This window comes from Amblyomma americanum, chromosome 1, assembly GCF_052857255.1.
Source record: "Amblyomma americanum isolate KBUSLIRL-KWMA chromosome 1, ASM5285725v1, whole genome shotgun sequence".
NCBI classification, from domain to species: domain Eukaryota; kingdom Metazoa; phylum Arthropoda; class Arachnida; order Ixodida; family Ixodidae; genus Amblyomma; species Amblyomma americanum.
Window position 1 is genome coordinate 482,703,426 of NC_135497.1, and position 26,043 is coordinate 482,729,468.

The 26,043-nt window shown below is 48.9% G+C and overlaps 2 protein-coding genes across 2 annotated transcripts in view; both read right to left on the reverse strand.

Moving 5' to 3' along the window:
* The window catches only part of LOC144127086 (protein argonaute-4-like), a 33,797-nt gene extending 14,388 nt beyond the window's left edge, over nucleotides 1–19,409 (reverse strand). The window contains exons 1-2 of the mRNA XM_077660461.1: nucleotides 19,257–19,409; nucleotides 13,411–13,620 (exon numbers count right to left, since the gene is read on the reverse strand). Of these exons, the coding sequence (XP_077516587.1) occupies nucleotides 13,411–13,620; nucleotides 19,257–19,409 (363 nt within the window). The remainder of the gene's footprint in view (nucleotides 1–13,410; nucleotides 13,621–19,256) is intronic.
* A 3,548-nt stretch (nucleotides 19,410–22,957) lies between these two features.
* On the reverse strand, nucleotides 22,958–25,291 carry LOC144127102 (protein argonaute-4-like). The gene is made up of 3 exons (XM_077660462.1): nucleotides 25,283–25,291; nucleotides 24,334–24,561; nucleotides 22,958–23,389 (listed from the first exon to the last, which is right to left on the reverse strand). The coding sequence occupies exons 1-3, from the start codon at nucleotides 25,289–25,291 to the stop codon at nucleotides 23,075–23,077; spliced, it is 552 nt and encodes a 183-aa protein (XP_077516588.1). The 3' UTR covers nucleotides 22,958–23,074.
* Between the last annotated feature and the right edge of the window lie 752 nt (nucleotides 25,292–26,043).

Sequence of the window (26,043 nt, forward strand, 5' to 3'; positions counted from 1 at the left end):
CACCATAATCTATTGTTCGTAACATTTAAAACTAAAGAAAACTTCGTCACATGGCGCTTCCTTGAAGCTGGCTTTGCTGTGGTAGGCAGGAGTGTTGGATCAAGCTTCATCTCTTTCCCGAAAACGAGCGGCCGAGCCTGCGAGCTAATTTCGACCACCTGCGGATCTCTAACGTGCACTGACATTGCATAGCACACGGGCAATTAAGCGTTTTTCCTTCAGTGTGCTTTTTCAATGTCAGTGCCCGTTGAAGATCCCCCGGTGGTCGAAATTATTCCGGAGCCCTCCACTGCTCTCTGTGCTCATCTCTGTGCTGATAATAATAATTTGTTTTGGGGGAAAGGAAATGGCGCAGTATCTGTCTCATATATCGTTGGACACCTGAACCGCGCCGTAAAAGAAGGATAAATGAGAGAGTGAAAGGAGAAAGGAAGAAAGAGGTGCCGCAGTGGAGGGCTCCGGAATAATTTCGACCACCTGGGGATCATTACCGTGCACTAACATCGCACAGCACACGGGCGCCTTAGCGTTTCTCCTTCATAAAAACGATTACTTCGCCGTTTCCTTTCTGGTAGTAGTCGTTTTTTTATTACAATAATAGTAAAAAGGAAGGAAAAGATTTTTGCCAGCCCCGACATCTGCCATCGATGCTGAAGCACCTTAGCTGAGGCTGCGGAAATAAAGGATATTTGGAGGAATTGAAAAATGAAATGAAAAAGGTGAGGGGAGAGGAAGAGAGGATAGGGGGACGGTTTCCATTCTAAAATTTTGGATTGAATTGGAAAACGTTTATTATCGTCTTGAGTTATAAATCGGTTTGTTGATCTTGTTAGGTGGCCGTCAGTGGAGGCTGGCGGCGACCTCTTCGCCTCTCGTCACCACCTGTACTTGGGTTTCCAGGTTAGAGCTGAGCAACAAGGTCTCCCACGGGCCCGGGAGCGCGAGCCTCTTGAGCGATATTGGTTGGGGATCTCTCGGACAGTCCCAGAAAATGTGGTCTACGGTGGCTTTGTCGCCGCATTTGCTTCACTCCGACTTATATCTATCCAGGTACACATGGCTTAGGACAGCTGGATTAGGGAGAGTTTTTGTTTGAAGTTGTCTCCACAGTACCTCCTGTTCTTTGTTTATGCTTTTATGCGGAGCAGGGAAGGTTAGCCTTTCTAGTCTATAATGCTGAGTAATCTCATGGTAAGTATTAAGACCATCTCTCGTGATTTCGACGTCCGAGTTAGCCTAACAGCTCGGCCGATAGATTCTCGAGCTTTATCGTGGGCTGCCTCGTTCCCCGGGTTTGACGAGTGAGCCGGTACCCAAACCAATCACACGTCTGTCCTGTCTTCCGGGTAATTCCTGAGAATTCCCAAGGAGATGGGAGATATTCTGCCCTTGGCGAAATTGCCAATGGCTGCTTTTGAATCCCTGACAATCACTTCTGCTCGCGGGTTTGTCAACGTCAAGGTGATTGCCGCTTCTCCGGCTATTTCTGAAGAAAATTTTTCATAGCGCCATAGCACTATTCGAACAGAAGTGGTCTGTAAGGATGTTGTGGCAGCCCAATGCTGCGCCATTGGAGTTCCACCCTTATGTAGCGTTCCTAATGTCAAACATAAAGCAAGAAATCAACGCTGCGGACAGGAGTCCCACCATAATCTATCGTTCCTAACATTTTTAAAAAATAAAGAAAAAGTTGCCCCGTGGCGCTTCCTTGAAGGCGGCGTTGCTGTGGTCGGTAGCAGTATTGGACCCAGCGTCGCCTCTTTCCCGAACACGAGGTAACGCCCGTGTGCTGTGAAATTTCATTGCTCGTTAAAGATCACCAGTTGGCCGAAATTATTCCTGGCGGCTGCGTTTTTATGGAGGAAAAACGCTAAGGCGCCCGTGTGCTGTGCGATGTCAGTGCACGTTAAAGATCCCCAGGTGGTCGAAATTATTCCGGAGCCCTCCACTACGGCACCTATTCTCCCTTTTTTCTTTCACGCCCTCCTTTACCCTTCCCTTACGGCGCGGTTCAGGTGTCCAACGATACATGAGACAGATACTGCACCATTTTCCTTCCCCCCAAAAAACCAATTATTATTATTATTAAATTATTCCGGAGCCCTCCACTACGGGCTTTCTTTCTTGCTTTCATTTCTCAGTCCTTCCTTTATCCCTTCACTTAAGGAGCGGTTCAGGTTTCCGCCGAGATTTGATACATACTGCACCATTTCCTTTCCCCAGCAGCCAATTTTCAATTTTAATGGATTGGATTGGATTCTAAAACATTTACCCGCCGCGGTGGCTAAGTAGTTAGGGAGCTTGGCTACCGATCCGGAGTTCCCGGGTTCCTTCCCGACCGCGGCGGCTGCGTTTTTATGGAGGCAAAACGCTGAGGCGCCCGTGTGCTGTGCGATATCAGTGCACGTTAAAGATCCCCAGGTGGTCCAAATTAATCCTGAGCCCTCCACTACGGCACCTCTCTCTTCCTTTCTACTTTCACTCCCTCCTTTATCCCCTCTCTTACGGCGATGTTCGGGTGTCCGCCGATATATGAGACAGATACTGCGCCATTTCATTTCTCCAAAAACCAATTATTATTATTATTATTATTATTATTATTATTATTATTATTATTATTATTATTATTATTATTATTATTATTATTATTATTATTATTATTATTATTATTATGTAAAACATTTATTGCGTCGAGGGCAGATTGCAGGAGACACATACTAGATGGCCGCTAGCCCATGGCTGGCGGCGACCTCATTGACCCGCTCGATTGCCCGTACTTGAATCTTGGGATCCGAGCTGACCAGCACGGCGTCCCACCGCTCGGGAGATTTAACTGTATCAACTCCGCCTGAGGCGAATTATTTGCGCAGTTTCACAGAATGTGGTCGTATGTGGTCTTTTCACCATATTTATGGCAGTTTGGGTCGTACTGGCCAGGGTCCTTGAGGGAAAGCACTGCCGGATTCTGAAGGGAGCGTGTTTGCAGTCGGCGCCAGGTAACTTCCTGCGCTTTTGTTGAAGATCTGTGGGGAGGGGGATATGCGCGCCTATCCAGCCTAAAGTGATGGGTGGTGTCATGAAATGAGATCAACCCGTCCCTCGTGAAATTCTGGTCGTAGGGCATCCTCACTGCCCGAATGCGATAGCCCACCCTCTTCGATGACATTATTGCAACCTCCCTCGGCGGAGGAATGGGACAAGCTCTTGGCCAGTTCAAGAAAACAACGCAGCTGGCCATCATCACGCGAACTCGAGACGCCGCCCCCGAGTGGAGGTCACACTGCCTCGCACCATCCCCAAATAATCCAGGCTTCCATTTTGTGGCAATAAATTTGTAACCACCACATTATTGGGGCAGAACGCTACGGCGGTGCCAGCGCTTCTATTTTCGAACGGGCGCTGGTTTGAAAGCGGGTTGCTCCGCCGATAAGTGAGACCATTACTTCGCCGTTTTATTTCTTGAAAACCAATTTTTCGTAGCCCAGCGCTACGGCATCATGTCTCATACTTTGCGAACTACACGACATTCGAAAAGAAGTGATTTTGAAGACTGTGGCGGAAGCACAACGCTGCCCTAACGGAGTTTCGTAGTCATCTAGCGTTTCTAACATAAAAAAAACAAATAAAACGTTGTTTGGTTTGTTTTAAGGTGTTCAACGTCCCAAAACAACTGAGACTATGAGGGACGCCACAGTGAACGGCCTTTGGCAAAAGTATCCAAGAAACTCAGTTTGTTTCTAACACGTGTGGTGGAGCACTTGTCACGTCCTTTCAGCTCTAATTTAGTGCAATGACGACCCTATTCTCACCTTTCGCGGACTTTTTTCGTCTGGTGGTACCCTAAGAGCTTCAATATGACGCTGAAAAGCAAACCCCTTTGCTTAGTTTTACACCTCTGGCTAAGAAGACATGTCTGCAGCGAAGCTCTTTGCTCGGCCTGTGTGTGTGTGTGTGTGTGTGTGTGTGTGTGTGTGTGTGTGTGTGTGTGTGTGTGTGTGTGTGTGTGTGTGTGTGTGTGTGTGTGTGTGTGTGTGTGTGTGTGTGTGTGTGTGTGTGTGTGTGTGTGTGTGTGTGTGTGTGTGTGTGTGTGTGTGTGTGTGTGTGTGTGTGTGTGTGTGTGTGTGTGTGTGTGTTCTATCCTCCTCTCTTTGTCTCTCTCGCTCGCTCTTGATCCAGCTCTGGACAGCGTAACTATAGGCTAGCTCCGTGGTTTAATCTCCCTTCCTGATCCTCCTCCCTTCCAGTTACATTATACTTATTGCACTGGCAAGTAAGTATAGCCTTCAGTACACCATGAAATGCATTCAGAGCACAGAGATGATGTCAACGCCACGGTGGCTCAGTGGTTATGGCGCCAGAAAACTGATCCGGAGTTCCCGGTTTCGAACCCGACCGCGACGGGTGCGTTTTTATTGATGAAATACGCTAAGGCGCCCGTGTGCTGTGCGATCTCAGTGCATGTTAAAGATCCCCAAGGGGTCAAAATTATTCCGGAGTCCTCCACCACGGCACCTCTTTCTTCCTCTCTTCTTTGAATCCCTCCTTTATCCCTTCCCTTACGGCGCGGTTCAGGTGTCCAAAGATATATGAGACAGATACTGCGCCATTTCCTTTCGCCCAAAACCAATTAATATTATTAGCACAGAGATGAGCACAGAGAGTAGTGGAGGGCTCCGGAATAATTTCGGCCACCGGGGGATCTTAACGGGCACTGACACCGCACAGCACACTGGAGTAAATACGCTAAAGCGCCCGTGTGCTGTGCAATGTCAGTGCACGTTAAAGATCCCCTGGTGGTCGAAATTATTCCGGAGCCCTCCACTACGGAACCTATTTTTTCCTTTCTTATTTCACTCCCTCCCTTATCCTTTTCTTTAAGGCGTGGTTCAGTTGTTCAACGACATATGAGAGAGATGCTGCGCCATTTCCTTCCCCCAAAACCAATTATTATTATTATTATTATTATTATTATTATTATTATCGCAGAGATTCTCAAGAATACCTGTAGAGTCAAAAATGGCGTTGCGGTAGATCGCACAACGTACACGAACCATCGTATTTTTCTTGGCTGGATACTGGCCGAGAAAACGAGGATTCAGTAGGAAGAACTAGACTCCTTGAGACAACGCACCTGGCAATACGCTGATAATTTCCATGCACGGCTGGTACCAAACCATTGGTCACATTAAAGGACCCCAGGTGGTCGAAATTTTCTCAGCCCTTCACTGTGGCGTCTCTCATAACCTTAGTTACTTTGGCACGTTAAAAACACCCATAAAAAACCATACCTTTGCTCACAATAAATTATAAAAGGACTGAAAGACGTACAAGTGAGATAGTTTCATCTGTCCTCTCGGCAGCACCGAAGCGCAGCTGTGTTTAAGGAGCTGGCTCGATCGCTTCGGCCAAGCACTAGCCAAGCCTAGTACGGAGTTCATATTTCCCGACGTCCCCTAGGTGCATGTTATCAGACGTCAGCGTCTCTTTTCTCTTACGGTAGTGATACTGAGAAGCTCCGTGATTTCGGCTGCTGGCTGTGTCTTAGAAGCAGGCAAACCCTCTCTGCACATAGGCAGGCCTGCGCCAGGATGGCGGGTCGTGCTTCTGGGAGGGCCAGACGGCCGACGGAGAGGCTGTCTTGGTCTCCCGGCTGAGGGCGCTATTCCTCCGGCGCCAAGCAACGTACCCGAACTGTGCGCATGGGGCGACGCGGCCAACGCGGTAGACAGGCGGACGAGGAATCCGTACGACACCCGCAGGAGTCCCGGAGGGAGTAGCGGCGGGCGGATCTGGTATGCCACGGCGTTCTTGTTATTATTAATGCGAAAGCATTAGATGGTTATGTGGCGTGTTTCGTGTCAGCAACACATTATCCGCACGATTACGTCGTTCTGTGAACATGGTTGTGCAAAAGTTTGGTAATGTTAGAGAGTAAGTGATGAGGTCTTGCTGTGGAAAACATTTGGTTGACGAATTGTGATTAGTTAATTAGCTACACTTCGACGACGCGATAGACACGTACGGACGCCGACATAGCACCTGGGCGAGGAAAGTAAATTAAAGTAAAAAATAAAACAGAATAAGAACAGCAAAAATAAAAATATTTTAAAATAAAATAAAATAAAAGTAAAAATAAAAATGAAAATAAAAACGGCCGTGGCTTAGCTTGGTTACGCCTGGTGATTGCGAAGCAATAGCGTGTCATTCTCGGATAAGCTGGTAGTGTGGCTGGTGGTAGTCTTGGGTTACGCTAGTGTTACGGCTTACAGAGAATCATCTAAGAGGAAGTCATCCGTCGAATCCGTGTATGCCGACAAGCATTTCCCTCACCAGCGTGCCCATTACAAAATCTTCCAGTATCGATTGGCCGACGGTGCGGTAACACTCCATTTTCTCCGCGTAGTAAGATATGCCCACTCGGTGCTTGCAGTAGCTTTCGTTAAAGTACGGTAGCGTTACGCCGTAATAAATGTTGGGGTTATTGTCCCCGTCCAAAATGCGATACAGTTTCTTCTTCTTCTTCTCCTCAAGTAATATGGCACATACCCACGTGGGGGGATTGGCCAATGTATAGAGTAGAATGCCAATGAAGCATTTGCGCGGGGAAGGAAACGTCAGAAGACTGAATCAAGATTCAAAAAATTGGAAAAATAAAATGAATTCAAGAGGTATGAGTCATCCGGAATAGAACCAATCTAGCCTTTTTTGGACATGCGAAAGAATTTTGTATATAGCTAACAAGATAATCGATTAGTTGCACTTATGTAATCGTGAAGGTAGCCGCATACACTGCTTAACCGGAATCCCTTGGCACTCGCACCGAACGATAGAAGAACTGTAAGAGACAGAGGCAGTCCTAGTCTCGAGAGAGGAACCTCCAGATATTGCTTTCTCTGAACCGCGAACCGCCTGCAAGAGAGGAGAAAATGATCGATTGATTCAACTTGCCCGCATGATACACAAAGGTTTGTCGCAGCGAACCCGCACCTGCATTAATACAAGTTTAAGTGAGGGATTCGACATCGAAGGAGCGTCATGGACACTTCACAAAGCCTTGACTTACACCACCGGATATTCCATGGGTACTTTAGGTGTTGAAAGTCCACGGTATTGAGCAACGGATCACTCAAAGTGGCTGAAATATGTTAGAACCGCTGGAAACGTGAAGCTGCTAACAGAATGAGGTGAGCGACGGGATATATTACAGGTGCGCTGAGAGCTGACCTTGCCAATAAATCAGCCACCTCGTTAAAATAGACGCCTGAATGCCCAGGTACCCAGACCAAACGGATCTCGCGCACTGTGCTCGGAACAAAAAACCTAAGTGAACGAGTCAAGAAAGATTTTTCCTAATTTTGGAGACAGACAATAACTGAAAGGCAGTCTGTAAGAATAAGAACCCGTGCGACATGTCTGAGAATTTTGAGAAGAGCCAAACCAATGGCCAAAAACTCTGCGAAGAATATAGGAGTATAATCAGGGATACAAACGGAGTAGCTCCAAGCTAGATCCTGCGAATATATGCCAATCGCCGCCTTCTCACAGCTGCCGGAGGCATCAGTGGAGAGACCAGTATGATGTGGAAAATTCTGTAGGTGTTCAGAAAGAAGACCATTTAGGGTATGTGCGGGCATATGCTTCGCATGGGACGGGAAAATAAAGTCGTAATAGAAGACGGGATCAGCCTGCGTGTCAGCAACTCGTTGCAAGGAGATCAGATCAACCTGAAGCGGAGCTAACAGATTCTGCGTGAACCTAGCTTGCGGAAGCTGATAACGTGGCCAGTGATTAGTCAAAAAAGGTGTGGTTGGGATACAAAAATTGGAATACTAACGCCTGGGGCCGGGTCAAAAGACTTGAGGAAAGTACGCACTGTTAGAAGTTGGAAGCGGGAATAGAGGTTGGGGATACGGGCTTCCAGATAAAGGACAGCGTTGGAAGCTGATTTTGGGAGCCCGAGACATAGCCGTAGGGCACGCCTTTCCAGTAAGGCTAATGGCCGCAACTTGTAGTTCGCTCTACCAGAGAACAAGGGGCAACCAAATTCCAGAATCGGTCTCATATAAGCCTTATAGAGCAACAGTAGCGTGTCACGACGCATGCCAAACTTTTTATTGCCAACTCGGGTCAAACTGCCCAGGGCACGTTCCCCTTTAATAACATTATTCTTAATATGCTGTCGCCAGTCCAAATTTTGGTCATAAGTAACACCTAGGTATTTAACCGACTCCACCTGCGGAATTGGAGTGGAGCGGTAGGCTAGCGAGATGTACATAGGAGCGTCGGGTGGAAATACCAGCACGCCACATTTGCTGACATTAAGTGATAAATTGATTTGGTCCAACCAGACTTCAAGAGCATTCAGATATGCCTGCAAATACCAGTAGAGCACATGAATATCCTTTGCTGATGCGAAAAAAGCTATATCATCTGCGTATACATGAACTGTAACGTTAGGATGAATGGGGATGTCCCGAACTAATATGTTGAAAAGCAGCGGAGAAAGAACAGAGCCTTGCGGCACACCTCTTGATTGACCATAGGTATTAGAACAAAAAGATCCGTCTGTACAGAAGAAAAATCTATCTTTTAGAAATTCACAAATCCAGGCGTAGAGGTAATGCGGTGGTTGTAGTTGAGCAAGCTTGTTAATGAGGACTGTGTGCTCCACGCTGTCATAGGCCTTCGCAACGTCAAGCGTCACCAAGGCCGAAACTTCTCTCTGGCGCAAAAGAGAGCGCCCAAACGAGAGCGGCGGAGGCCACAGAACCGAAAGCAAATTCGCTACGCACCTGGAGGTCCACCAGCTGAGTCGTTTTTCTTCTTGTCTTTGCGCTTTCCTTTCCCCATTTGGATAGCAGGCCACGAACACAAATGGCAACCACCGGAACGGACGTCTTGCCTGCCTGCCGAGCCACTGCAGAAAGGCAAAAAGGCTGCGTTGTTACTCTTTTATAGTGACCTGTTCCGTTCCGTGATTCGCTCATATGCTTCTCCACGAGCTGCACGTGTTCCGTCGTCATTGGCTGCGCTTGGAGACGTCATGCGCGTGCCGGCGCTTCTGCCTCCAAGAACGCATAAAGAAAAAAAAACTATGGAACCAAAGGAAATCGTCGTACGATACCGCTTTTCCACAGCCCCTTATGGGAACGCAAAGTCCCGGCGCGTCTCGAACACGCGCGCTGTGGAAGTCGAAGACAACAACTGGAGGGGGACTCCGCTTCGAAACTCAAGTAGTCCTAGAAGCTGCTTTGCTGAGAGGGTCTAGTTCAGAAAATACAGAGGCGCATACCAAGTTCACGGGCGTACAAAGTGAGAAAATGGGACGATGCTGCTAGCATTCATTTCCCATTTTGTCCAAGTCCGTGGTTTCAGCTCAGAGATCCACATAAATGAGCCACCAGAATGCGGCAAATAAAGAGCTGTAGCGATTTGTCAACATTTCTGGCTTTTACCTGTCTCTATGTATTTGTTATTGCATCCGTTTAATTCATTTTATTCCCACGTGCTAGCGTGGATAAGCCCCGGAGTAAGGAGTATGTTTTACTGCCCATATGTGAGGCGACAGTCTGAAAAATCGGATTTGGGGGGGGGGGGGGGGGGGAATGGCTCAATATCTGTCTCACATATCCGCGGAACCCTGAACCGGACCGTAAGAGTAGGTATAAAGCAGAGACTAAGAGAATGAAGGAAGAAACAGGTGCCGTAGTGGAGGGCTCCGGATCAACTCGGACCACCTGCGGATCTCTAACGTGCACTGACATCGCACAGCATACGGGCGCCAATCTCAGAGTTTATGTCGAGTCGTTGCGGTGGCCATTGCTCTCGAAGGAGGCCCCGATGCACGGTTCGCCGGTCACAACTGTAGCACTCGCTCGGCAAAGAGGAGCCGCCAAACTTTGACGTCTCCCTTTGTGCGAGGCGAAAAAAAAAACTCAAGTCGGCGACGCTAGCCCATGCTTAGCTCAGCCGGAATATCTGATACGCGTCTCGCTGGCAATCTCCAACGCCGGCGTTTGGTGGTATTGTAAGATCATCGCAGGCATCCATGTCCGAGGTTATACATTCCATAAGCTATCCATGTTGCGATCACAGGTAGAGGAATGTGCACGGGCCTGCCGACGGGCTCCAGCTATGCCTAACCACTGCCGCGTGCAAACAAAGGACAGTTCAGAGGTGTGAGGGGAACTACTGAAAGAAAAATGTGCTTTGCATCAACTGCGACCGTAGGAGCGACGGTGGTTCTGGTGGGGAGCTATCTGTAGAGTCAGTTGTGTGGCGTTTGCAAGACAGCGACAGCACGCGTCACAGCACTCATGTAAGGATGGTGCCGAGCGTGTCTTCGTGATCAGGCGTTAGGTGCCTTAGCCAGAGGACGTGGGAACAAAGCCTGACAGCGACGGCCCCGTTTCGATGTATACGCGAAATTATTTAAAGAACCCTGTGTGTTCGAAGTTACTGCAGTACCCCTCTATACGACGGCCACGTTTGACTTCAACCTGTGTTTAATGCTGGCTATCAAATTCAGGCAAAGCGCCGAGTAGAATGGCAATGCAGTCGCCACGTTTCACTTGATGAGCGCGGACGGCAATTGTAGTTTAAATATTTAGCTTAAACGCTTGTCGTTACCTCGTGTTCGGGAAAGAGGCCACGCTGGGTCGAACACTGCTGCCTACCACAGCAACTCCAGCATCAAGGAAGCGCCACGTGACAAAGTTTAGCCGCCGCGGTGGCCCAGTAGTTACGGCGCTCGGCTGCTGACCCGACAGACGCGGGTTCGATCCCGGCCGCGGCGGTCGAATTTAAATGGAGGCGAAATTCTAGATGCCCGTGTACTGTGCGACGTGAGAGCACGCTAAATAACCCCAGGTGGTCGAAATTTCCGGAGCCTTCACTACGGCGTCTCTCATTGTCTGAGTTGTTTTGGGACGTTGAACCCCTCACACCAAACCAAACAACGTTTTCTTCCTTTTTTTGATGTTAGGAACGCTAGATGATCATGGAACTCCGTTACTGCAGCGTTGTGCTGCCGCCACACTCTTCATGGGCGCTTCTGATCGAATTTCGTGTAGTTCGCAAAGCGCTGAGACCCGATGCCGCAGCGCTGGGCTACGAAAAATTGGTTTTGAAGAAAGGAAACGGCGATGTAATTGTCTCGCTTCTTGGTGGAACAATCCGCTTTGCAAACCAGCACCCGCTCGATAATAGAAGCGCTGGTATCACCGTAGCGTGCTGCTACATTAAGGTGGTGGTTACACCTTTATTGCCACAGAATGGAATTGATTAGTTGGGGCTGGTGCGAGGCAGTGTGGCCTCCAGTCGGGGGCGGCCTCTTGAGCTCGCGTGACGATGGCCAGCTGCGTTGTTTTCTTGAACTGGCCAAGAGCTTGTCCCATTCCTTCGCCGAGAGAGGTGGCAAGGATGTCATCGAAGAGGGTGGGCTATCGCATTAGGGCAGTGAGCGCGCCCTCCGACCCGAATTTCACGAGGGACAGGTCATCTAATTTCATGACATCACCCATCACTTTAGACTTGACAGGCGCGCTTATGCCCCTCCCCACAAATAGTTAACAAGAGCACAGGAAGTTACCTGCAGCGCCGACTGCAAACACGCTCCCTTCTGAATCCGGCAGTGCTTCCCCTCAAGGACCCCCGGCCAGTACGACCCAAACTGCCATAAATATGGTGCAAGGGCCACATATGACCACATTATGCGAAACTGCGCAAATGATCCGCTTCAAGCGGAGTTGATACAGCTCGCTTCTCCCGAGCGGTGGGACGCCGTGCTGGTAAGGTCGGACCCCAAGATTCAAGGATGGGCATTCCAACGAGCCAATGAGGTCGCCGCTAGCCATGGGCTAGCGGCCATCTAGTATGTCTCCTGCAATCTGTTCTCGACGCAATAAAAGTTTTACAATCCAATCCATAAAAATTGAAAATTGGCTGTTGGGGAAAGGAAACGGTGCAGTATGTCTCAAATCTCGGCGGAAACCTGAGCCGCGCCGTAAGGGAAGGGACAAAGGAGGGACTGCGAAAAGAAAGCAAGAAGGAAATCCAGTAGCGGAGGGTTCCGGATTTATTTTGACCACCAGGGGACCTTTATATATTACAATTCGTTTTTTGGGGAAAGGAAATGGCTCAGTATCTGTCTCATATATCGTTGGACACCTGAACCGCGCCGTAAGGGAAGGAATAAAGGAGGGAGTGAAAGAAGAAAGGAAGAGGAAGGTGCCATAGTGGAGGGCTCCGAAATAATTTTGACCACCTGGGGATCTTTAACGTGCACTGACATGGCACAGCACACGGGCGCCTCAGCGTTTTTCTTCCATAAAAACGCAGCCGCTGCGGTCGGGTTCGAACCCGGGAACTCCGGATCAGTAGCTTATGATTAAAATTCGAGCCGGAGCTGGAGTTTGTTGTTTCCGATCAAGCCACGTTTGTTGAATGCGTCAACCGTAATGTTAGTGTGAGAACTCCCTACAAACACAACTTCTTTACTAAAACCAGGAAGGGGATGTTTTGGGAGTGGACAAAGTGAGCTGCGTAATGCCAGTTGCCTTGTGCAGTCGCAAGGATTGATTAAAAGTAGCTTCACCTTCTTCTCTATGGGCCACTTCAGGAACTTGTCAAACAAGCCTTCAATTATATACACACGAAACCAAACATAGACACGGCTAAAGCATAGCCTCGGAACTAACAGGTATCCATAGTGGTAACTAGGCCGGCCATCGTTGCCTGTGAAATAACGCAAACGATCAGACGATTTCCTGCAGAATCCATTCCAGTCATCTATGGTCCATACGTACGGGACGGATTTGCTGAGGACGTCGCTTCTGATGCTGAGAGACGCTACGGCCAGCAGTTCCAGAGATTTCGCCTCGTCCTCTACTGAAGCCGCCTCATTTTAGCTGCTGTCATCTCCGAAAGTGAAGATCCGGCATCTGCCGGCGTGCGTTCTTCACAAACGGCTTTTACGACCCTGTCCTCCAAACGCGACACGTTACGCTCACACCCCTCGCTGTTCTTCTCTTTCATGGTCCGCTGGATGTAAGCCAGCGCATCCCTGATCTCTGCGATGACTTCGCGTTGGTCTTCAGCCAACGCTGCCTCCGCTCCGGTCGTCAGCTCCGAAAACTTGGGCGGCTGTCACTGCGTCGGCAATACTGGTGCGCTGCGCTGCAAAGGCGCCACTGGTATCAGGGTGCAGACGGTCCTCGAACGAATCCATCTTCGTGCGCAGGGCAGCATTTTCTTCCAATATTTTGCCAGCGTTCCTTTTACTTCCATAAACGCGTTCGAAAAGTTGTCCTCTGATGCTTGGTCGCGTGCGCGCGGTGGTTCACAGTCACGCGCCAGATGTTCCGCAATGTCTCGGTGTCGGACACTCTCGCTGCATTCGGGGCATCTCACGACGTGGAACTGGCAGGCGTTGGCGAAGTGCTCCAACATGGCGGATGCGACGACCTCCGCGTCGCAGCCGTGCTCAGCGTTCCAGCAGCGTACCTTGCGGCCGAGGATACTGTCCCTGGTGAAGGCTGACCACACCACGTCTTCTTCCTGGAAGGGCTCCTTGTGAAAGGGGCAGTGGTTGCGTTTGGCCCCGGCGCCCTCGGAGCAGGACTGGCAGAGCAGGTGTAGACAGGGTAACATGGCTGCCGATGAAGGAACGAGACCGCAGACTATGCACACTCTAGTTGGTGGGAACGGATTCACAAAACACGTCGGCCTCCAATCGAAGCCTCTGTCGAAACCGAACACTGTCTGCAGGCTCGTGGGCGCCATCGCTGGAGGCACGCACTCAAGCGTCCTAACATGCAGCGTCTCGGCCACAGTCGGCTGAGGATGCAGTCTGCGTGTGCGACTGTTATCACGTTTCCGCCGTCCTTGCCACACCAGGGTATGGTGTAAAAAGAGAAAACACTAGACTGCGAATCTTTGCGCGCGGCAGCAGACGGTCAGACGGAATCCCGGCCGGTCTGCACTGCGTTGTCAATATTTCCAAGAAGTTATATCTACCCGGTTTACCTGATGAGAAACGCGACGTTCTTCTGTTGGTCGTTTTCACCTCCTCGCTGGACACAGCTACTCCCTAAGCAGAATTCTTTTCGTCTATCTGTCTCGAAAACGAACATGGAACAGCTGGCGACACCTGGTGTGTGCTGCGGATATCAAGACACGGCGCGAACTTGGGAATCGAAACTGCATTGAGGAGAACAATGCTTTATCTTAGGACATTGCAACGGAAGAAGGCGCTTGTTGATGTAAATTGCGTGGACAGCGGAGTAAGCCGGTAGAATGGTAAGTTGATTACATATATATTTGTTTGAAAAGTGAGAGCTGCGAATGACCGGTAAGGTTTTCGAAATGCCACTACATTAAACGTATAGTTGTTATTCCGGCGGGTGACGCTCTAAGGGAGTTCAAAAGTGGCGTTCGGTAGGGCTGGGCCAGTAGCGTCAGTTTAGTTCCGTGGTTCCAGCGGGAACCTTGCGTGGTCCAGGCTTCGATTACAAGGCAGTACTAGAGCGCCGCCATAGTGAATTCTTCTGAAGAACTCTGTTCATTACCTCGTGCGTTTCTGACGGCTATGTCTAGGGTTAAAGCCCATCGACGATGAAAGCAACGCATCCGCTGCAGCAGTGGCGAAGTACCCCGCGCTCTTCCAATCAACGTCTCCTGAGCTAAGAGAAATTTTTCTTGCATAAGAATTTGTCCACAGTTTCATGAAACAATGCCACCATTTGTACTAGATTAGGAAACGTGTGCTCCGCGATAAAGCCTAACAAATGATTTGTGGTGGATCTAGTCGAGGCGAAAACCGGTGCTACAAGTGTACAGTAGCGAGGCTGAGCATCCGTCTAGCATGCATGAGGTGAGAGGTTCGATCCCCAGTGTCGCTGGGTACGCAGCTGTGATACTGTGAGTACAAGCTTCACCTGGCCTGGTGCTCGGCTTAAACAGGGTGAAATGCTTGGAAAATGGGTCTTTGACCCCACCTTGAGCAAACGAAAATACCTTGTGCATGGTCGCAGGCAACGTTACTATTAGCTCTACTCGGATGCGACTCAAGAACAAAGCGACAAATGCCCCTCAGAGGAGACCCTCCAGCCAGTGGTGTCGGCCCATTCTCCGCATGACCGTTCCCTTCGGAACTGCCAGCTTGAACTCGGAGGCGGTGGCAGAAGGATGGAAAATAAACAAGGGTAAATCAGATTAACCGCGGCGTCTTGAAAATCGGTCGACGCCATTGGCTGGAGGGCCTTCCTTGACGGGCGTCTGCCGCTTCCTTCTTGAGTTGTATCCGACTATAGCTGGCGTCACTGGCATCAGGTCCATTCAGCAAACCCTACCTTCATACCCGATCTCGGAGGCCTTGGCTTAGTATAAATGCTACTCGCCTCATGCCCTGAAGTGTGGCTCTAATTGATTGTCTTTCGTCGCTAAAATTATTTTGTACGTATAATTTGACGGTCATAGATATAATACATTGACTTCGCGTTGAGAAGACCTCTTAGTGGAGACTAGTGTTGCTGTTGACTTCGCGTTGAGGAGACCTCTTAGTGGAGACTAGTGTTGCTGCTGTTAACAGCTGTAGAACTCCTGAATGTTTACAAATAACCGAGGTGGCGCTACAATCGCTAGCGGGCTCGCGGTAGGAAAGGGGCCGGGGGCGTCATCGTGGGGTAGACCTGAGCACCAGTTTTTCAAGGCCTGTAGGCGCGTTTTCCGTCTCTGGAAATCACAAAAGTGGTCGATGCTTTTCATGGGTTCCTGCTGCCCTCCCCCCGGCCCTCCTTTCCTAATTCGCCTTTTATCAACATAGGGTCCAACCCTCATAGGGTTGACACGCTCATAGGATGTCAACCCTCTGTAAGACGGCCGCCAAGCCTATCCTTATATCTACTTGCAACCCATACGGAGACGAACACTGTTTCAGGGCTGCAGTGCAAGGACGTCCGTGACTCGAACCATGCGCTGCTATAGTAATCCGCCACCTAACACGGGACAACGGGTTTTTTAACGGCTACACTGTCACCTCTCTGTCCGCAGGTTTCTATCTGTCCGCCCGTCCTCAGCACAAGACAGCTCGAGGAAATAAAAGCTGTGCAAATAGATATGTTCGACTGGGATTCAAACCTGCACCTTTGAGGTGTCAGTGTGGGTATGCAACGCCACGCGTTGGGTCGTTTGCGCAGACGCGAGAAGACAGCGCTGCTGCCACGTTGATCTAGCTAAGCGTTAACGCTTATGCACGGGCACTTCCTCATGTAAGTGTTGCCATTCAATTAGTGCGACTGTACAACAACACCGCTGCTAAAAGCGGACTAATTTCGCACAGCGAAGTACAAAGGGGATAGCAGGGATTTTTACAAAAGAGAACTTATATGAGAGATAAACTTTTCTTATGACTGCTCACTATCTTCACGAGATAACTGAACGTATTCCTTGTCAGCACTGTGCATTTATATCCGTTTAAAATGCGCATGTGTTTTCTTCTGATGCGTACTCCGTAGCGTTCGAGCACCCGTTCTTCAACGCCCTCGTATGTCCTCTTGTAGTACGCAATCACACGTCGTTCTGCACTAGGGGACAGTACCCGCGTTCTTTCTTTCGCGTGAGCGATTTTTTGTGGGTCTGGTTGGCTTGTCGGGTGCACAAAATGGCTCTAAGTGTGCTTGTGTCAACGCTAGCGTGCTGGTTCCTTGAATCCGCCTGAACGATCTCACCTCGAACGCGTGACACCATTGGGAGGTAAGTGAAATTAAAAAAAAAGAATGGCGCACGATTTAGCACGATTAGGCCACCTACGAATTAAGTCTGCTAGAACTTTGGTTTTCAATTCGATTTAGGTTCCAGGCTCGGTTTTCAATGTCAAGCAGGTGCCTCAGAAAAAGGTGGGCGAAATCGGACTTAGGTTCCGCCTTAAGGATATGACGCGATAGAGTTAATGGGCTGATGCCCATGTATGTGGAAATGGTCATTCTCTACTTTTAATTCATAGATCGCTAGCAGTCCTTATACCAGTGCCAGCGGAGTGGCGCAGCTGTTAAGCGATGCGCCAGAGCCGTGCGATGGCAGGTGCTGCCACCGGTGAGGTTAGCGCGACCCATGTTTCTCTTCCCGAGGAAACTCAAGGATTCGTACAGACAAGCGTCGGCGACATTTGAAATTGGGGGTTTCAGTCCTGGCGTACCAAAAAGGGGCTTGCGCCGCGACACCGATAACAGGCGATAATTCATAGCGGACATATCGTACAGCCTACGTCATCGCTGAATGCTTACAAGCGACGTAACGTCCAAAAGAAGTGCAAATATTGTAAATGCTCGCCAAAGTTGACCAATATAAAGATTCTAGGCAGAAGTCGAACGGTACCTACTGGTAGCGTTTATCAGAATAAAAGGCTGATATATGTATCAGCGACATTTCACTGCGCTTGAAGCGAAAATATAATTTCTCTGGAGACGTACCTAATATTATGGAAATTTTGATATGATGAATCACTGCATGACTGCATATATGTACGTGCGTTCTTTCTGAATAAACAGTTGTGAGTTCACGCCTGTATTGTTCCCTTCATGTGCTGCGTTAAATTTAATTCCATCTTGGCAAAGAAACAAGTGCATAAAGATTTTTTTGCTGACAATGTTCATTGTGTTGTTGCTTGCGTGTGGATGAGATCAAAACAATGAACAGTAGGCATGCATTCCTGCAGTGGGGTAATATAGGCGTAGCACGGATTAGCCAGCAATTTTTTAATCGACCAGGGTCGGCTGCATTAATTATGATTAAGCTGGAGGATAAATGTCACATAACCTCGTACTCCCGTACAGCTTTTCTTCAGAGTTCTCTGCTTTCTGCTGCTGCCCACCCACACCTCGCCGTATTTCACTATTTCGAATGGAACGACAGCCGAAGAAGCGTGTTGGCGTAGTGCTCATGTCACAACGAGGCAAGGCTTTTCGTGGACAGAGATACGAGTCGGTTACCAGGGGCAGATTCATGTGTTACTCTTGGAAATGCTGGTCGCATTTCAACAGCGTATTTCTTGGACTTTTTTTCGTCCACATAATGGGGTCCAGCCGAGATAAGGGGGGGCTCCCTTTCCTCCCATAAATACGCCCCTGTCGGTAACCCCGAAGATGTGCCATATATAGCGCCCACAATCTATACACGAATAAGCCGATAAAGGTGTAAAAGCAAAGTAAACTGTCCTCTACCGCGCTCACATTTAGGGGCAGGGTATTTTGCCCAAGTTCCGTAGGAGATTTCAGTCACTAAATATACGGAATGCTTACTCTTAGCAACGGTAGTATATTCCTACTGCAAAGCATGGTAACTTGATGCAGTTGGCAAAGGCAGTAGGCATACAAGCGCAGCGGCGGACTGGTCGAATTGCGTTCCTTACAGTTAATTGTCTCGTGCAGTCGCTAGGATCGATGAGAACTAGCTTAACCTTCTTATCCATGGGTCAATTCAGGAATTTGTCGCACAAGCCCTCGAGTATGTAAACACGAGGCCAAACACGGTGGCGGTGAAAACATTGGCACGGAACTATAAGGTTTCCATGGTGGTAGCTAGGCTGGTCATCGCTGCTTGTGCGGAATGGCGAAGAACGTGCTTGGGAGAGAAATTCATCCCAGTCATATATGGTTCATTCGAACGGAACCTACTTGTCCAGAAAATCACCACCGATGTTCAGGGAAGCGATGATCAGCTGTTCCTAAGCTTTGGCCTCGTCGTCTACTGACGCAGCCTGTTTTCCAGCAGACGCCGCCGAAGCTAAAAATCCGGCATCTCCCAGCGTGCGATCTTCACACAAGGCTTCTACGACCTTGTCCTTCATAAACAGCGCTGTCCGCTCACACTCTGGCATGACTACCTCTTTCATGGACTTCCCGTTTCCAGCCAGTGCGTCCATGATTTCCGATGCGACTTCGCGCCTGTGTTCAGCTAATGCCGTCTCGGCCAAGGTCTTGAGCCCCAAAACCTTGTTTTCTAGAGCGTCCGTCACTGCACTGGACTGGCGATAGTAGTGGACTGAGATGCTACTGTGTTTTAAGTCTCAGGGCGCAGACACTGCTCGAATGAATCCAGCTTCATCCGCAGGGCACCATTCCCTTCCTGTATCTTTCCTAACGCTTCTTTTATTTGCATGAATACGTTGCCAAATTTATCGTCTTGTTCGCCTGCGCGGGACGATAAACAGTCGCGCTCCAGATGTACCGCAATGTCCTGGTGCAGGACCATCTGGATACACAAGGGGAGACCATGGCGTGGTACTGGTAGGTGTTGGCGAAGTGTTCCAACATGGCGGACGCCACGCACTCGGCATCGCAGCCGTGCTCAGAGTTCCAGCGGCGTACCTTTCGGCCGAGAACCTTGCCCCTGCTGATGGTTGTCCACGCCATGTCTTCCTCCTGGAAAGGCTCTTTGTCCAGGGGGCAGTGGCTGCGCTTAGCAGCGGCGCCGTCGTAGCAGGGCTGGCATACGGAGTGACGCCAACTCTGCCGCCAAAGCAGTGACGAGACCGCACACTCTGCTCGAAGGGAAAGGGTTCAAGAAGAACGTGGGCCGCCGATCGAGGCCGGTGCCGAAACCGAACACTACCGGCATGCATGCGGGCGCTATGGCCTGAGGCATGCAGTCAAGTGTCCTCAGAGGGAACATCCGGGAACATTGACATGCGCGCACGCACGACTCCCGGGAGAACACCACTCGACCAGCCACGGACCACCGAGGTAACGTGCGCCAGTCTGTGGATCGGCCCTGTCGTGCTCCTCAGGTCGTCTACTCTCCCAGTGCCCGGGGAACAAATTGTGTTTTTCTCTCTGTGTTAGTGCGCTTTAAATGCAGATTCTGTTGAATTGTAATCTCTCTCGATTGTTAATTTGCATGAGTTGCACTGTATTTGTAAATCACTTTGTATGTGCTCGTACGAATGATTGCGAAATCCTCAGTATCGTCTCTCTGCTGTATAAGCTTTGTTTGGTTTTGTGAACCTTTGGCTCCGACCCATTCTCTGGCTTGCGACCGGCGAAGGCTGGGCACCAAACGACCAACCCCCTCGGCTCTTGGTAGCTGGTCTCCGGCTGAGCTTGGCACATTGAGTCAATGGCATCTCTTTTGGCACCGAGACCGCTACCCCCACACGCTCTAAGGGTGTCTCGGTGCGCACACAAAGGTGCGCGAAGTACTGACACCCAGCAGCACAACTAATCGGCCCAATATTGAGAATATACTGGCAAATTTTTATCACCAGAGTGAAATCAGTCATTCGTAAAATTGGCCCATTTGCCTGCGCTGCTTGGGAAGGGACTAGCTCACGAAGTCTAATCGGCTGACCGAGTTTGCGCGGAGCTTGACTTTGAGTGTCAACCTAGGCGCATGAAGAAATAAAATATAAGTATTGCTGCGACTGGGCGATGAACCCTCGGAGGCCCGAACAGATCAGATTCGCTCGCCACTACACAAGGAGCACTGTGCTATCTCCGCAGCCGATCACGCCTCGTGTCAAAAAACCACACTCACTCATGCTGTCCATTGCACGTCATCGTCTATATCAACTTCCATCTGCGGCGTGAGCAGATCAGATCAGCCTAACCTCTTTCAGAGCTTAACCTTAGCCCAATATCACAGCAAAGCAAAACACAACCAGCCAAGCAAAACCTTGAGCCAACCTAGCCAAACACATGCTTTCGCACCTCTACTCGGCTTAACTACGTTTCAAAACCCTATCACTTTTTTAACATGTGTTGTAGTTGAAAAGACTGGATCCGGACAACGCTGGCCAATGCAAGCGCCAGTGACTGCAAGACAAGGAAACCTCATGTAACGGCCAACTTTATCGACCTTTTTTTATTAGAACTTAATAGATTTCAAGGCACAAGAACAGCAAACAACAATGTAGGCTCCCGCACTCTTCGGACAGCACATGAAAGAACAAAACCAAGGAAATCCTTCGCCTTGCGAGCCTGCAAGAAAACAAAAGGTGCAATTAGTGGCGGCTTGGCTGACTTACGCTAACCTGGAAATTGTTCCGTCGAATTTGAATCAAAGCCAGCCCGAGCCTCTAACAACGAAAACCACCGATTAGTAGTTGCTCATACCAGGCTTGCGGAGCTACAACTGAAAGATACTGATCATACATCTCTTCCAAGAAAATAAATCCGTTATTTCATAGTCTCCGATTATTTGCGATTGTTTCCGATCACAAAGAAAGATTTTTGATCTCTATGTTCATCACACTGGTATCTATAGAGAATGCTGAAAAACAGTGACAAATGGCATATACAGCGATCTCACAGAACGAACTCCGAGATCCATGCATCCGCTCGAAAAGGCCAATGTCGCCTATATAGGCAAATAGAAAACAACTCACCGCTATGAATTGAAGTCTCACCACTATGCACTATTCATGCAGTGAACACTGATAGCCCCTTTGTAGGACATACTGCGCATCACCATTTAATATCTTGTAGCATTACTTGTCCATGTACCTCAGCGCAAATTGACTGCCCATTAATGCTTAGATTATATTTATTGTTTTTTTTATTCTTTTACTGCTATAAAGATATTTTCCGCGCTTCTCGCCTTACGATATTTTCGCCACAATACTCTTCCCCATGTAGAGTATGCTCTACACAGAAAGGAGTAAAAAGGGAGTACAAAAGGGAAGTAAGCTGTCCTATCCGCTAGGAGGCAGCTTACTCTCTTTCTTACTCCCATATAGGCGTCTGTTTGTGTTTAGAGTGTAGCATGCGAGCTAAAATCTCTTGTTTAAAGTAAAGGGCTTCTCGCTCTATCTATCGCAAAGGGACACCCGCGGGGCTTGACAACTAGCTGACGGCTATGCAGTTGAACGTCGCGAAGGCTGCGGTTTTTAAAGTTAGATCGCATTTTTGTGCAGATATGAAATGCTCTCAAGGTGCAGAAAGCCGGTTAAATTCAGTTCAGGTTCTTCTCTGCCTGCAATACATAGAGCACATATGAGTATAGCAAGTCGGGGCGCAGGCAGCGAGAAAAAGAGAAAATATCGCCGGACAGTGGTCAATAACATTCTGTTAGGACGACAAAAAAAACATATTAGGCGCATATATATTTAACGGAAAATTTTGGTTGTGCGCTCATAGAAGATGCACAGCTGAACTAAGCGCAATTAAACACGTGAAAGGCACACAACACAGGGCAAGCGCTTTGTGTTCATGTTCCTATTCAGTTGCGCATCTGTGATGTGTAGCTTACAATTAACCAAACTGAAACACTTTAAGTTCCGATCATAGAATTTGGATCAAAATTCTCTCGTTTTTAATTTCGTCTGGTGGTAAACTTCTAGTTTAGGTAACACAAAACGAATTTATAACCGATTAATTTTTTCCTCGTGGAAAAATTCGATGCAGCGGCCCTAATGTGGGCGGAGCAGCATTTAACAGTTAAGTCGTCTCTCACTACAACAAAACGCATTAAAAAATGCTGCTATACGGCATTCGTAAAGCGGTGATCTTTATCGTCCATCCCATGCATACCACTTCACCTGCGCCTTGAACACACGACAGTGCAACGCCAAGAGGGCCGGGAGAAGATGTCCACTGCGTGTCACGTATATCTTGTCCTCTACGTCTTGCGCACATGTCCAACATTCTTCGACAAAAAAAATTGAAACTTGGGAAAGTGTAAGATTCTGGTATTGAAATATTCAAGGCCCATTCTTCCGATATCTGGAAAAATCTTTCTTTTATACTGTTTCCATTGCTCGCATCGAGCAGTGATGACTGTAATAGAAAACCAATGAGGAACACTTTGGACTGTAGCAAAAACGTTAATAGCAAAAAAAAATGCAAGCCTGCAGGCGGTAGGTTGGGAATATATTGATCGTTGTAGTAGAATTTTACAATATATGAGGAACACTGCGCTCATAATACCCTCCCTATACCCTATATAACACCGTCCCTGCAAATGCCTTTAAACGTTTTCCCGTTCCAGATTGCTTTTCTCCAGAACTGTTGGGTATGACGTCAGTGGTGCGCCTCCAGGCTCACCGTAACCGGAATGCAGGGGCAGCGGAGAACCTCCTCCATTACACGAAGTACATGGAGGCCTGCAGTTCCTGCAGCACCTTGACGGCCTCCACGTATTGGGCAGTGGTCAACACTGTGTCACCGCCGCCCTCAGACGACTGGCTGACCGCGCCGGACGTCTCCAGCTTGCTGGCGATGTGGTGTTTTGCACGGAAGGCGGCCAGGTGCGCGTAGTACACAGGGGCCGGGATGCTCACGCTCCTTGCACATCGGGAGTATGTGTGGCACAGGTAGAAGCTGAGCTTCTGCAGGTCGTCCGCGCTGAACATGGAGTCATCCCACACGACATAGTAGTGGGCCGGCCAGCTGGTGCCCTGCGGGTGCGCCGAGGAGTACACTTATTCACATGCGAGAATTCCAAGGGCCGTGTCATGTTGTGTCGCGTCGTGTCGAGGTATGTGGTGGTGCGGTGTGGTCCTGCTTGTGGTGCGATGTGGTGTGGCGTGGTGTTTGCGGTTTAAATGCGCCATTACGTGGGAAGGACAGTGTTTAAACGCAATATACAAAAACCGGCAGTGCCCATGAGCAACCCATGCACTTGCCCTGCTCCTAATGCCGCATGCACATGTTTCCGGCTTTATCTGGCCTTAGATGCCCTCGCGCCAATAAATACAGTGAATAACTATTATTTCCTGGCTGGCTGTCATCAGCGCATTGGTCGGTCATCGTCATCTATGTCGGTGTCCCGACTTCGGGACAGCATAAACACCGAGGCATACAAGCCGACACGACTATTTAAACAAAAATCAATTTTTGACCGTTTTTTGAGACTTAAAAGCCGCTTCCATCTTTTACGTACGAGCTTAACATCAAGCGCTTCTCTTTTCACCCAACCTTCTGCAATCATGTCTCAGTAGACGCCACCTCGAGAATAAAAACCAATGACCATATCCACATGACAGCATCACTGAGCACTGGCCATAGAGGCCCCCCATGCGCAACTTCCGATACCGCTTCCCCAAAGGTGAACGATGACGTCACAGTCACACACAGCGCTCCTGATGGACTCAATGTAAAGCGGAAATCTTCCGTCACAGTTTCGCGCGTAGGTGATCTCGAAAACCATGCTTCCGTTTCCTCAAGATGTGGCAGGCCTACACCGCAGGCGCTCCTGGAATTTGTAGCGCATTAACGACGCGACACGACTTTGGCGATGCCGGCGCCCGGACTATTTCCTCCGCAAATTCATAAACGAAAACACCGCAGACCATTTCTTCCCGCTGACAATCGCAACAAGAGCGGAGAAGAGGACGCCTACCTGGATGCCGAAGTGGCTGCAGAGGAAGAAGTCGAAGTCCAGCGGGTGCGTGACCACCGAGTCTACGGTCGTGCCTGGTGGGACGTTGCGACACTTGCCCACGCCGTCGCGGTCGTTGGCGGGCATGAACCTCGTGTGATGCCGCTTCTGGACCACGATGAAAGTAATTGCTGGCTCGTAGGTCTCGTTGGGAGACAGTTCCTTGCACGCCAGCCGGATGGCGCTCACCTGCGAGATTTGAGAGCGGAAACAAAAAATGTCGGTCAAGGCTGAAAGGCCATTCGAATCATCACGATATCTACCTAGTTCAGAATGTAAACCAAACAATTTGGATGTTCACGAACTATGCTGTCGTATCTTATACAATTGTCGTTTCACAAAGAGTGTACGGCGAAGATCACCGTTTTTTTAAGCAATGCTATTATCGGTTGCACTCTGGTTAAACGAGCCGTTTCAGCTACCGTTCAGTTCAACGGAAGTGCAGCTTTTCCAACTGACGCTTAAATGAATAACAGTCGGCTGCAGTTACTCGGCATACTCCTCTAAATTGAGTTCACGCGGTCCACATTCCGGATCACGTGATCGGTTTGCTCATAACTGTGCGCATTGACCACCTAGTTGACTTCACTCAACAAAAATTTCTGTGCAAGCTTGGCGTTTCAGTATACCTGTAGTGAACCACCACACAGAGCCAAAAAAAATTCAGTACAGGAACGTCCGGCTTCACCGCTCAGCCGTTGTTTTACTGGTGCCACTTCGCGGGCTTTTTTTTTCTGGCTACACTAATCCGAATATAGTCGGATACACTCAAGAATGAAGCCGATTTTCTCCGTAAAAGGACCCCCTTCCAGCCAATGGCTTCGGCTTATCATCACGAACCCTCAAGGCTGACAATGCGGTGTGCGCCGTGGCAGTGACAATAGTCTTCCCTGTGAGGGGGGAGACTAACCCCTTTCATCTAGCATTCGCCACGTGGTTACCCAAGCAGGCTCATGAGAATTGGTCTATGCCATTGGCTGCAAGAGAGTCCATTCAGGGTTCTTGAGTTGCTGGGTTCTTGAGTTGTATCCGACTATAATGGAAGTTGTAGTTGTACTTATATTAGCCAAGATAGCAAGATGTGGCAGCCGGAAATGCCACCGACTCGGCCGATGCAGCGGGTCAGTAGGCTGGTCCAACTGCGTATCTCCACTGAGCTGAGATCTCAACAGCAGGTGGCGCTGCCTTTTATTACCCGTGCCACACGCGCACTTTCTAGATGTTTGTAGCCTTAAGTTTGCCTATGCCATTATTTTCGGAGCTGGCGCTACACGTCCAGATTTAACGACATTATTATTTATTGGCAGATTTATTTACATTACTGATTCGCAACTAAACAGAGGAGATTACAATCCAATAAATGACGAAATTCAAATGTTTTCTGATAATATTCTGACACCCTCTTTTCAATATAAATCAGTAGAATATAACCGCGGGTTCAATTTAGAGGCAAGCTCGCCGAAATAGTAGCCAAACATGTCCCGCTTATCACGCTATCAAATCATAAACCTAACACTTGCTTTACAAGAAAGCATCAATGCATGAGAAATAAGAAAAAAAAACGGTTGTACAAAAATACAAAGCACGAATGTTCGCCCTGCGCGCCGGGTAAATATAAAACCTACCTAAACCTCTGTTGTTCTGGCCTTTGTGACGAAAAATTTTTTTTTT

What these genes read in the sequence shown, in the direction of transcription:
- LOC144127102 (XM_077660462.1), bottom strand. An exon ending in GCAGCCACTTCGGCATCCAG is followed by an intron (nt 23,390 to 24,333) that starts GTAGGCGTCCTC and finishes GCGCACCCGCAG; the next exon opens with GGCACCAGCTGGCCGGCCCA.